This window comes from Mchenga conophoros, linkage group LG15 (assembly GCF_057382185.1).
Source record: "Mchenga conophoros isolate Kocher_MC1m ecotype Shallow Benthic linkage group LG15, M_conophoros_male_GT1.1, whole genome shotgun sequence".
Taxonomy (NCBI): domain Eukaryota; kingdom Metazoa; phylum Chordata; class Actinopteri; order Cichliformes; family Cichlidae; genus Mchenga; species Mchenga conophoros.
The window spans coordinates 39,780,401-39,792,525 of NC_140540.1; the positions used below are offsets into that span (position 1 = coordinate 39,780,401).

At 40.4% G+C, this 12,125-nt stretch overlaps 1 protein-coding gene across 2 annotated transcripts in view; it reads right to left on the minus strand.

Annotated features, from left to right (window-relative positions):
- Nucleotides 1–11,767, minus strand: part of negr1 (neuronal growth regulator 1) — a 165,571-nt gene extending 153,804 nt beyond the window's left edge. Inside the window, exon 1 of one of the 2 annotated variants that reach the window (XM_085246055.1) lies at nt 11,197–11,767. In XM_085246055.1, the coding sequence (XP_085102181.1) occupies nt 11,197–11,366 (170 nt within the window). In that variant the 5' untranslated portion in view covers nt 11,367–11,767. The remainder of the gene's footprint in view (nt 1–11,196) is intronic. The other variant, XM_085246056.1, reaches the window with a different exon arrangement.
- Nucleotides 11,768–12,125: the final 358 nt, after the last annotated feature.

The window sequence follows — 12,125 nt, forward strand, 5'->3', positions numbered from 1 at the left end:
CCATAATAAGTCAAGGGCTAGTGGGAATGTTATAAATTCCACTTGAGCGACATCCAATTTTTTTCGCTTTAATTGGATTACTCTACAGTAGGAAACAATTTCTACCATCTGTGTAAAACAGCAAAGAGTTAATAAACTGTCGTGAATCTACAATTAGTAACCAAAGGGGGCATTTGTCACGGTTGCCTTTTATCAACCATAAAATTAAAGCTTTGCAGCAAAATACGCCTCAATATGTCATCAGTACAGTGGCATTGTAGAGAATATTAGGCTTACATTCATAGTGCCTAAAGTCTGGACAATTTTAATGAATCAGTCTTACAAATGGTTTTTATTATTCTCAGCATGACACTTCTGTTACCTTAACTCCTGACCCCTCTGGAAACAATAGGTAGCACAATTCTCAGTGATATTGATTTGCTCCACTGCTTCTTTCTCCATTTACTAATAATTACTAATGCAGGCTCTCCAATTACTCGGCTCCAACAAACATTTACAGCAGCCTGAAATCCACACACTCATTATGCAGATGACAAAAAGAGAGCGAGAGCGAGAGAGAGAAAAGCACAAAAACCATAACCTTCTCAGAACAAGTCCAATTAAAATTCTTTAGCCATGCCAACATAGAACCAAATGAATTATGACAATACATACCTCTTTTAGCTGCCGGGCTTTTTCTAACCAATTTTGAAAGGCCAGCCATTGTGAACATAACATTTAGATAACAGAAGTGTTAAAATAGAGATCACTGTCAATATTTTTTGGTTTTTCCCAAGATTCATCCAACCTATGCCTCCAGGGGGCAAAACCAAAGAATAAATATGAAACAAAAAGTGATTCATATGTACTAGTTTCATTGCCTTGAGGCAAGGTTTGTATGTTTTTGTCTTTTTTGTTAAGCACTTTAAGTTTACATGTAATGAAATGCACTATATAAATGTTGTTGTCTTTTTTTGTTATCCCATCTTAGGCCTCGGTTATATAGGCCCAGAGACCCGTTGGCAACCATCTGACAGCTACCGTCATGAGAAAAACCTGTATTTGTCTGCATTAGGTTGCTGGCAGTCACTGTGACATTGATTGCTAATGTCTCATGTCTCTAATGGTGCAGCAAAAACCAGGTTGTGGTGGTTGACAGTAGATTACGTAGAAGACAACACCTTGTCTGCAAACACTCACAAACTGCTCTCTAGGCAGTAGTGAAGATGTGAATCTCTAAAGTTCAGAGAGTAAATGGTGAGTGTCTGCAGTTAAGTCAGCGTCTTTCACGCAATCTGGTAGTGATCAAAGCAATCACAAGGATTTGTTGGGGAATATACATTTTCCCTAGTAACCGAATTGCAAGAGGGCTGCCGACCAGTCTCGAAGACTTTGTGACTGAGGTCTTAGTGCAAGTCTCTTTTGCATAGCAATGTCCTTTTTCATAAATAAACTTGTCCCGCGAGTCTTTATATTCCTCTCACACATCAGACACTTCTCACTTCCAGAAATACTATTTTTAGTTGAGGGGAGAGACGAGCAGATAGGAATATGGTAATCCCCTGACCCCCTTTTCCACTCCATCAAAAAGCAGTCAAGCAAAGGAAATCACTTTTTTTTCTTCTCACTCATCATTTCATGATCGTTGAAAACAAATGCAATTTGTTTGAGTCGTCAAATACAGTATATGTGACTCATTAGATATGCTGATATTTATAGAGTTGAAACAACTACGTCATGCCAAAAGTAATCCTAAAGTAATCCAACCTAAATACCGCGCCCGTTCTAAAAGCTCAATTTACAGCGATGCTCTGCTGCACAGGGATTAATTGAAAGGTGATCTGAGGTCACACCTAACATGTTCAACCTACTGCAGAAAAGCTGCAAGCCATCCTTACAATTTCTGAAATCACAGTTCACTAGAAAGAAAATTCATGCTCCATTTGATAGTGATGTGTAAATCCAAGATACAACAACGCCAAATGCTCATTAAAGGACAACAAGATGCCCTCTACAAGACGCTGAAATCCCACTGGACTGTGTTAATTCACTCAGCAACACTACTGACATATCCATGTGTCAACACTTCTGATTTATTTTTCCCTGAGGACCTAACTAATGTTTACCTGCCTCATGTCATCAACTACATTATCCTATGGGAGAGTCCTCTCACGGTGGTGATTCACATTCACTGTTCGTTATAAATAAGTTTAAAACAACAGAGACAGAATGCCTTAGTAAGATAAATTTAGCTCAAAGAGGTCACAGGTTCACCTTCTGACACAGGCCACAAAGCTGCAGAGATTTCCATTCAGGAAAGACCAGAAGCCAAGTGCACCTTCCATACAAATGCACTCTTTTTCCAGCGCATCACTCAGGCTTCAAACCCTGATGTCAGCGAGTTTTGACTATAACCTGCTGACATGAGAGGCATACCAAGACTTGCTGGTATACAGCTCAACTGAGGAGGCACAGATGAAATTACGCAATGTTGTCAGAGAAGCACAACTAATTATCATGAAACACAAGGAGATGCTAACTGATTGATTAAGGATTTTAATTGAAGGGGCTCTGAGGAATCGTTCCTCTCTGTGATGAAAGGCTGGGAAGTGTTGGCATATGATTTAGAGCAGAAAAGGCTGCACAGTATTCAACAAAGAGCTGGGAAAAACAAATCTACTCTGCAATAGCTGTCAGATGGGAGTAGCTTAATCTTGTACACAAACAAAAATATTATGTATCTATAAAAACATGCACGAAAATAGCATGATTTTTGATACAGGCTACTGGAAATCAGTGAAAACACTGAACGTATGTGCAAGCGGCCTGTAAAAACACCCAGCACTTAATTTGAAATATTCACAATCATGCTCAAAATCTCCATCTTGATGATACTGTAAGAATGAATGCTGAAGCTTCTAGATGAAGATGAACTCATCCTCTAAAAGCAAACGTAGCCAATCAAAGAATTACGAGGAATATAAAAACGTATCAATATAGGTATCAATATTTGGAGAGTGGATTGAACTGAAACTTTTTTTCATGAGATTCGTGTCTTTTAGTATTTAAAACAAATGGCATCTCAAATTTATTCATGTATCAATCTTTATTACACATACAGTAAAAAAGCAGAAGATCTCAAAACAGGACCTGAAAAATTAATCAGGCCCTAGCAATCAAGAAGAAACAGAAATAAAAGGCTAAGGTATGCCAAATTACACAAGAACTGGACTGAAAATCAATAGCTCTTAAGGAGTGATGAATACAAATGTAAAGTTTTTGGTTCGAATCATTCCTAATGTTTACGGAGGAGGTTGGGAGAGCGGTACAACAGTGTCTAGAGCCATTGTAAAACAAGATGGAGGCTCTGTTATGGTTTGGGGCTGCACGTTGTCGGGGACCACGTCAAAATTGTAGGTATTATCAATACGGTCAGATTTTTAGCCACCATGCAACACCATTTAGAAAGTGTCTGATTGAGACGGGCTTCATTTCCCAGCGTGATAATGGTCCCAAAATACACTGTCAGTCATGGATTGGTCAATTCACAGTCCAGACCTCAACATTATTGAAGCAGTGTGGGATCATCTTGACAGAGAACAGAACAAAAGAAGAGCGTTGAATATCATTCAAGAAACCTGGAGACCTATTCCTGACTACTTAAAGAAAAGACAAGAAAACTTCAATAAGAGAGTTCAGGCTATGTTAAAGAATAAATGCGGTCATATCAAATATTGACCTTCAAACTTGTTAGAATTGGGCAAACTTTCCATTTCTATTTGCACAGCATTAATTAAGGGTAGCTGAAGACTTTTGCAGTAATGCACTGTAAGCACCACACCAAATTAAAAAATATTTCATGCAAACTTATGTTTACCTCAGCCACTGAGGGAAAAAAGTCAGCAACCTTGGCATGCACTTCAGCAAAACTCGGTTTCATGTAACTTCTTCTTAAAATTGCCCAAAAGATAACCTGTTATTGCTTCTCCACTCTGTCAAGTTTAATTTTCAGTCTTATAGCTTTCTCACATCACAAAAATGCTCCTCTGAGATTTTCTGTAGAATTATTGCAATTATGTGGATGCTCTGAGCTTGGAATGGGTAAAAGCTCAATTTTTCCACCCCAAATCATTTTCCCTATCCCATATAATTGTAGTGATTATACGAGTATTAGAAAGATGCTTTAAAACCTAGCATAGCATCTATTTCCCTCGAAGGATTTACCTTGAGAAAGCATTTCCATTTAGACTTTAATTCACTGGGGCACTCAATCTCTTTAGTGCTAATTGAAATATATTAGAAATAGAAATGCTTAATTTTTATGAAGTACAATGGATTGACTTGCCTGACAAATGATAGGCACAAATGTAATGCATTTAGAAATTGTTTATAGTGTATAAATTTGGTTTATTCAATGCATTTTAGCCCCAGTGCATAGTTGCAGCATGAAGTTACAAATCATGCCATGAAAAAAGCTCTGGCATCCTGGAATGTGTTCAGCAGGAAGCCAAAAGTAAGAGCTTTTCCTACCATCCAGCATTAAACTGGATGTTCTTTATATATGTTATAAAGAAATGAGGGAGCATCATGTCATGCGTCTGACTAGCTAACCTCGGTCAAGCTGTAAACTTCAAAAAGCTCTTTGTATATCTCATGAATAAACTTCTTAAATATCAACTGGTATTGCTCAACAACAAAAAATGTGCACATAATAAGCAAATTAGTCTCAGAACTGTTTGCTATGACAATCATTGACATTAGAAAACGTTGTTCTAGACAACATTTATTTCCATGGATGCATCAGGACTTTTCATCTTGAACAAGTCCTTCTGGCAATGGGCTGAGTGACTGTTTAAAACAAGACATAACAGACTCTGAGTTTCGAGTGGCTGCTTTGGATGAGGTTAACTGGAGGTCTTAAAGGAGGCAGCTGCTAGGAAAGCTTTCTTAACAACTGCTCTAGCGTGTCACCTTGTCGGCTGGTTTCCATCTGCACTCAAACACATCTGTAACAAATGGATGCCAGAGTGATGATGAATACTTTAGTAAAGCCAGCCTCCCTTGGGCAACGGGAGATACACCTAAATGTTAGCAATACGCCTGCTTTCTGACATAAGACAGCGAGCCTCCAAGCCTTAATAATGTGTGTTTATGGGGTTTTTCATGGCTCAAAATGGACCTTTGGGGGTTGACTACACAGGTAAGCACAACTGGTCCACAACCTGCACAGAGGTCCATATTACTTTATTTAACAGATGTATTTCTGTACAATTGTGAAAATCATATTTCCTGTGGTTTTCCTGTTTTGTATTTACAGATCAGTACTTAATTATTATTATTATCGCATCCTATACAAATTTGCTGTTAAACAGAGCGAGGAATTTGTAACCTAGCTTTTCCAAAATTCAAACTCTTTTTATGCTTGTTTACATTATTTTACTTTAAACACACAAAAAAGCCTAACACTACCAGGGTAAAATTATTAACCACCCTTATGCTAATAGTAAATTGTGTATCTTTTCTCTGGGTAACAGCCTTCATTCATTTGCTGTAGCTTTCAGCAAGTCACACACACGTCTCCTGGTCAAACGCAGCCTATTTTTCTTGGGCAAATCTCTCAAGCTCCTCTAGATATCATGGTCTTCTGGCATGGACTTTGGTCTTCAGTTCACCCTACAAATTTTCAGTGGGAATCAAGTCAGGACGTAAAGGCTTTATTCTGCTGGAGGTAGTTCTTGACCAGGAACAACATATGTTTGAGTCTGTGGCCAGTTTTGTCTCATCTGACAAACGGACGCGTTTTTCTCCAGGTTGTCCCTAGTACACTGCAGAAGTCACATTTTTTCTTGGTCTGCAACCTTGTAGTCCAGTCTTGTGCAGGCCTCTAGTGTCTTGGTAGTTGTTCTGGGGTCTTAAGACACATCTCCTACACAGACTTTAATATCTTTCTATTCCTACCTCTGCCAGGCCTGTTCTGTACTGTAGGGCTCTCTTTGAATTTCTTGATGACACTTTTCACTCAAGTTCTTGACACTTGGAACTAGGACTGCCACGATTAGTCGACTATCAAAATCGTCCACGACTGATTTAATAGTCGACGCGTCGTTTGAAGCTTTGTAAGATCACAAAAGACGCAGGAATAAGTAGTAGGATTTAAGAGTGTAATAACGGACTGAAACAGAAGATGGCAGCACTGCATGTACAAGGATGCCAGCTGCCGTTAAACCCCGAAGAAGAAGAAGTAGCTGTGTCCCAGAATTCATTGCGCAGCCCAGCTCAGTTTCCAACAATGGCGGCAGCTAGTTAGTTTTAATATTACTCTTATTATTCTTTATGGGTCACAAAATAAACGTTTCACATATTTTCAGGCGAGACTGTAACTGTGTAAACCTCAAATATCTGCTCAGTTTATCAAGACACCACATATTTTCAAAAGCGCTCCGACGTTTTCAGAGACGTCTGTTACCCACTAGCTCGATAGCGAGCCGGGGGCTAGGCTCACTAGAGCTGTGAGAACACCGGACTCCTGGCAGATCGTTTTCAAACCCACCGCAGTCTTTCGCTACTCAGGTTAAACATATATAGGTCACGTAGATAACTTAAAAATGTTATTGTTTGGCTTTTTTTTAGTATTTTATTTGTTCCTGAGTAAATCGGTTTGGCTGAGAAATAAAAGTTATAGTTTTTACACAGCTGAATAAATGTCAAGCAGACAGCTGATTATCAGAAGTGTGAGATGCTCCAGAATTTACTCCGGTGTCCTGTTATATTTTAGATAGCAAGGAGTTTATTAAACTTCACCGAAACAATCTGTAAATTTCATTAAAATTTATTAAACTATCATCTTGTCTTTATCTTTAGTTAGCACAGACCTTAAACACTTAAAGCTGTAAGCTAATGATAGTTCAATAAGAGCAGATGCTGCTTGTGCAGTACAGATGCTGCTTGTGCAGTAAGCTGTAAGTTTTACGTCCAATGGATGATGATCTGATTAGTCGACTAATCGCAAAAATAATCGGTGACTAGTCGACTATCAAAATAATCGTTTGTGGCAGCCCTACTTAGAACGCTGTGACAACTTTGTAAATCCATTTCCTGCCTTGTGAGCATCAGTAATTCTTTTTCTCAAGTCTAAACGGATTTTGTTTATTTGTGGCATGATATTTTCTCAAGTGAGGCGCAAACTGCTACTGAAGTGTTTATACTGTGTGTAAATTGTAAAATCAAGTTAAAACTCAGGGTTGTCTTCCAAACTTTGGGCATTACAAAGTTAAAGCACATCATTGAACAACAGTTGTTAATGTTGTTAATACTAATTCTGCTTGTGTGAAAATAGAAATAATTATGTTATGTATGTTTGAAAAATCCCGTGCTCTGTTAAAAAAAACAGTTGAGAAAATTTTGACAAAAACTTAAAATTTAATTGGAGGTTAATAACGTTGTCTTCGTCTGTAGGGATGGCTTCATTTGGTACCACCCCTGCTTAACAACTGGTCCTTCCCACATGCAGATGGTTTTGTATCATGATAGTGGCTATTCATTGGCCAAAAAATTAGGTCAACTGACAATCCAAACACTTGATCCCTGAGATTAAGAGACTCTGAAGAAAAGCAGCATTGTGCTGACAGCAACACAGGCTGCATTAAACATGGGGTGCAGCAAACAGACGAGAGGATTTGGGCGTTTAATTAACAGTGACAGACTCAGGTGTGCCTCCAGATGTGTCATAAGAGGTAAACCAGGTTTTCCCCCAAATGAGTGCATGAAACTGCTGATATCTGGCAGTTAACTGATGTGTTCAGAGAGCCCAGTGTTTACTACATCTCCAACCAAGCTGTTGGAAATGAAGTAGCCTCGCTTTTACTTTTTAACTGAACTTGCTGTGGTCTAATTAAAAAGCTGCTGAAATGCAGAAAGAGGTGCTTCTCACCCATGGTTATGGCTGTGCGTTAAGCAGATCATCAACTATTCCTTCTTTTTAAAATTATTTTCTGTGAAGTCTCAACTATTGTTCTTCTTTTCTGTCTAATCATCGTGTGCGCCGGAAAGCGAACACCAAACCATTTAAACTACATGTTGTCTCTGGCTCAAGTGCTCATAGTAAATGTCAAGACCTTTCAGAGCCGTAATAATGACATAGTTGAGAAAAATGATGCATGGCACCATTTCTGTCCTGGATGATGTTAAAAAAACAGCTTCAGTACAATCATGTAGAGCCAGAAAAGATTTTCATCAACTAGCCTGTTGACATGGAGGCAATGATTTTAGATTTATACGAATACCCGACTTTGAAGCCAGTGACAGGTCAATTTTGTACCATTACAGAGACTGTAAGGCTGGTGGGACAGACCTTATTTTGTAGCTGAGGGCCGACTGTCGTGATAAATAACAAAAATATGTTAAGACCATTGTGTCCCTCTGCTTTTATAGAAAAACATTTTTTCATTGCTGATCTGCGTGTCTTTTGTCTATTTCTCTTCATATCATGCACATTTCATTGAGATGAAATAGAGAGGCATGGGGTAAAAGATAAAAAGATTTAAGAACTGTACTTCAAACCGTAACCATATGGCAGCGGCCTGTTCTTAAGATTTCAGTCTGCATGGACTACATTTATAGACACGAGCTCTTTGCTGTTGATTACAGCTGCTTATCCATGTGGAAGAGGCTGCCACCGATACAGTGTTTCCCCTGACAGCACAGGGAACTGTCTTTTCATCCAGCTGTCTCCCTCAAATTCATAGCCAAATATGTCATTTACTGGGATTTATTCAAGTGAATCCAAACAACACGAAACCTGTAAAAGGGTGGGAAAAGAAATGGATTTGTAGCTACTTTAAACAATGTGTCTCTTATGATTTGCAGCATGTGAAAAATGTGCCTGACTCAAATGCAGGCAAGCAAGACTTTGAAGCAGCACCACAACTCAAATACAGGAGACAATTCATTAAAGGCTGAATATGGCTAAGCTTTTAGGCAATCAGACAAAAATTAAAAGGGTGATGATACACATGTGGACCATTCCTCATCTTCAGGAAGCTCAAATCACTTAATTGCTCTGGACCCAATGTCCAACATGAATCAGGGCAGTAGAAATCCAGCACTGAGAATTGAAGAGGTGAGGGGAAATTAACATATGACAGAAGACGCACCTCTCGGGAGCCACTTCATAATCCCAAGGCAGTGACTAATTGCGTGCTTCTGGGTTTGCTGGTATTTCAGGATGCATGCATTTTTTTTTTACCAGCAATTTGCTCTGGGGCAAAGGAAAATTGCCCCCACTATTAGTCAGGGGTCTTGACAATGAAGAAACTCAACAAACAAGCAGTGCTTTCAGCACTGAGTCCCTATAAGAGACAGCTCATGCTTTGATGCCTGGCTCTCAAGGCCAATAAAAGAACATGGGGAAATCCAGAACCATAGACCCTTGTAGTTTGGAAAAATGGAGAAAAAACAGTATTCCGCATCACTTCTGTGACATTTTGCGCTTCAGTTAAAATGTTGAATATTTGTATTGAGTCAATAGAGTCACAGTGGCAGTATTAAAATAAATGAAAAATGCCAATCAGTGGTTACTCAGAGTCCTGTATAAGCCATTAATAAACCAGCTATGGAAGTATCTCCAAAATTCTCTCTATAGATCCACTTTACTGAGGCGATGGCCTGCTTGTTGAAAATGAGTGGTGACTTATTCAGGGGGTGGGAGGCAACTTGTCTATTGAGCTGATTAATAGCACAGGGATAATCTCTGGTCCAATAAACCATCAGGATCCAGGCAAAGCTTCTGCCACTGATCACAGCCAACCCAGACTGATACCAGGGAATTAGACATCCTCACTCAAGAGACATTCAGAGGTGTAAGTCTTTGTGATGGGGACGGCCCTTTTGCACGGAGGCAAACGGTGACAAAAATAGTGAGTACCCCTTGTTCCCAAGGTGATTCCTGTGATGAGCACCAATACATTTTGACCCTCCTCATAATAACTCATCTCTGTATTTTAGCAGAGAATGACCTTGTGTCACAGGGTGGGGGTGGGGGGGAGTCAGCTTTTCAACAACATGACTAAAAGCCAAGCTGAGTGGGAACTTTAGACATTTAGCTGCTCTGTATTCAGGTCCACACCCAGCATCCCTTCATAGAATTCATATTGAAATGGGGCCGGCCCGCCCCCCCATCAACCTTTCCTCAGAGCCATCAAAGCGGATATTTAATATTGGTAGAACAAGATATTATCTCAGCCCTCCAAAGAGTTTGCTTTAAAAAAAACTGTGCTCTGCAAGAGTTTGAATATTTTTTCTATTTCATATTACCATTATGAAACAGACTGCAAATTTGCAGTTACACAAAAATCTGCAGTTTTGTAGTAAAACTTGTGCATCATGTGGCATTTATTGCAGCACCATTAGTAGCCTGTTTAAACTGAAGGCTGTTTTTTCCTCTTTTTTTAATAGCTTGACAACGTTTCAAGTTGCAAGCTTCCGACAGAAATGGACCCAAACCACACCCATGAAATTAATTTCGCCCTTAATGGTCAGCTACCTGTGCAGCTGGCACCGTAGCCTACGTGATGGAGGCAGGGTGACGAAGGGAGGGGTGGAGGAGTTAGCGCATCATTTGCCATAACTCCATTCAGATCAACAGCGACCACACACGAACACACACGAGTACACTCGTCAGGCTGGTTTTTGCAACTGCGACATCACACTGGACATTCAGCAAAATCTGTCCAAAAGCGTTGAGAATAAGCACGCCGGACCCATCGCTCGTAGATTAAGTTGCTTTTCTACACGTATGGCGTTTGAGAGACGGTGGAAATCGGCGGACACAGTGTAAGCAAATTACATAAGCGATAGGCAGCGGTAGGCTAACTTCACGCGATGTGCTCCCACATACGGGCAGCTGTGAAATCACACGCCAACAACTAATAAGACTTGTGCTCAGTTAGCACAGAGGGAAAGTATCTTGGAGAAGTTTGTTAGTAAGCAGCCGAGCTCCGTAGCGGTGGCTGCACTAGCCGGACGAAAACAAGGACGGGATGGAGGGAAAAGGACCTATTGTGTGAGCATCGCAGGCGCTCAATGACAGACCCCCCTCCCTCCAATCTCCAGAAGTAGTTACCAAACATGTTCGCTAAGGGTTGCGTTTGTTTGTCTTTTTGTCTTTTAGCTCCTCAGAACTCTGAAAGGAGAAAGTGAAGTTGTGTTATCTCGCTTTACCTCAGTAGTGCCGTGTCGCCTTGTCTGCTGACCACACTTTCAACCGAGGAATAGTCCACAGTTTGTCCAGCGGGCAAGCAGGACGGCAGAAAGCAGCACAGGCTGAGAATTATCGCAGTAAGCCACTGACCAGAGACACAAGCATCCTGCACCGCAGTCATTATGTCCATCACAGCTGTGTTTTTGTTGTCGCTTTTCCCAAGTCTTCTTGTTGTTAAGAAAGAAAAGAAAAGCGAACTGGGCTAGCTTCAAAAGAAAAAAAACGGAGAACCTTAACGCGAACGACGTTTTATTTCCACACTTTTGCGGAGCCCCACGAATAAACGATCCGCTGTATAGTTTCCCAGGTTTGTTTGGATGGATGTAGAGCTCACTGTGCGGGGAAGTGTACTCTCCAGTGGCTTGCACACCATCTAGTGAGGAAATGCGATGTAAAATGGGAGCAGACCTAGAAGCAGACAACCCCCAGGCTCTGATCCTGTTGCCATGCGGCCGTTTCCCGGGCAACCCGTTCCCAGTGGCTCGTGATGGAGCAGCAAAACCGGAAGGTATTGATACAACCCAGGAGCAATTAAAGATATCGACTGGAGAAGGTCCCCCTATAAGGAAATGAACAGTGAGCATTTGGTGGAAATGGAGCTTACTGACGGTGACGCAGGTGGATCCCACAGGAAAACTCCTGGAAAGCTTTCAAACTGCTACTGTTATAGACACATCTCCAGATGGGAGTCTTTAAAATCAGAGCTTATGCACTTAAACTGTTTGGTTTTTTTCTAGAAGTCATCCACAATATACTTTGAAAAGATAATTACTGCCGACTTGAAGAGTTTGCACTACTAACGGGACTTTTTCATTAAGCAGGGAAAACCCCGGCACAGCACAAACACAGAGCACATACACATAAGGACAAGGGGGACTTGGAAAGTTTG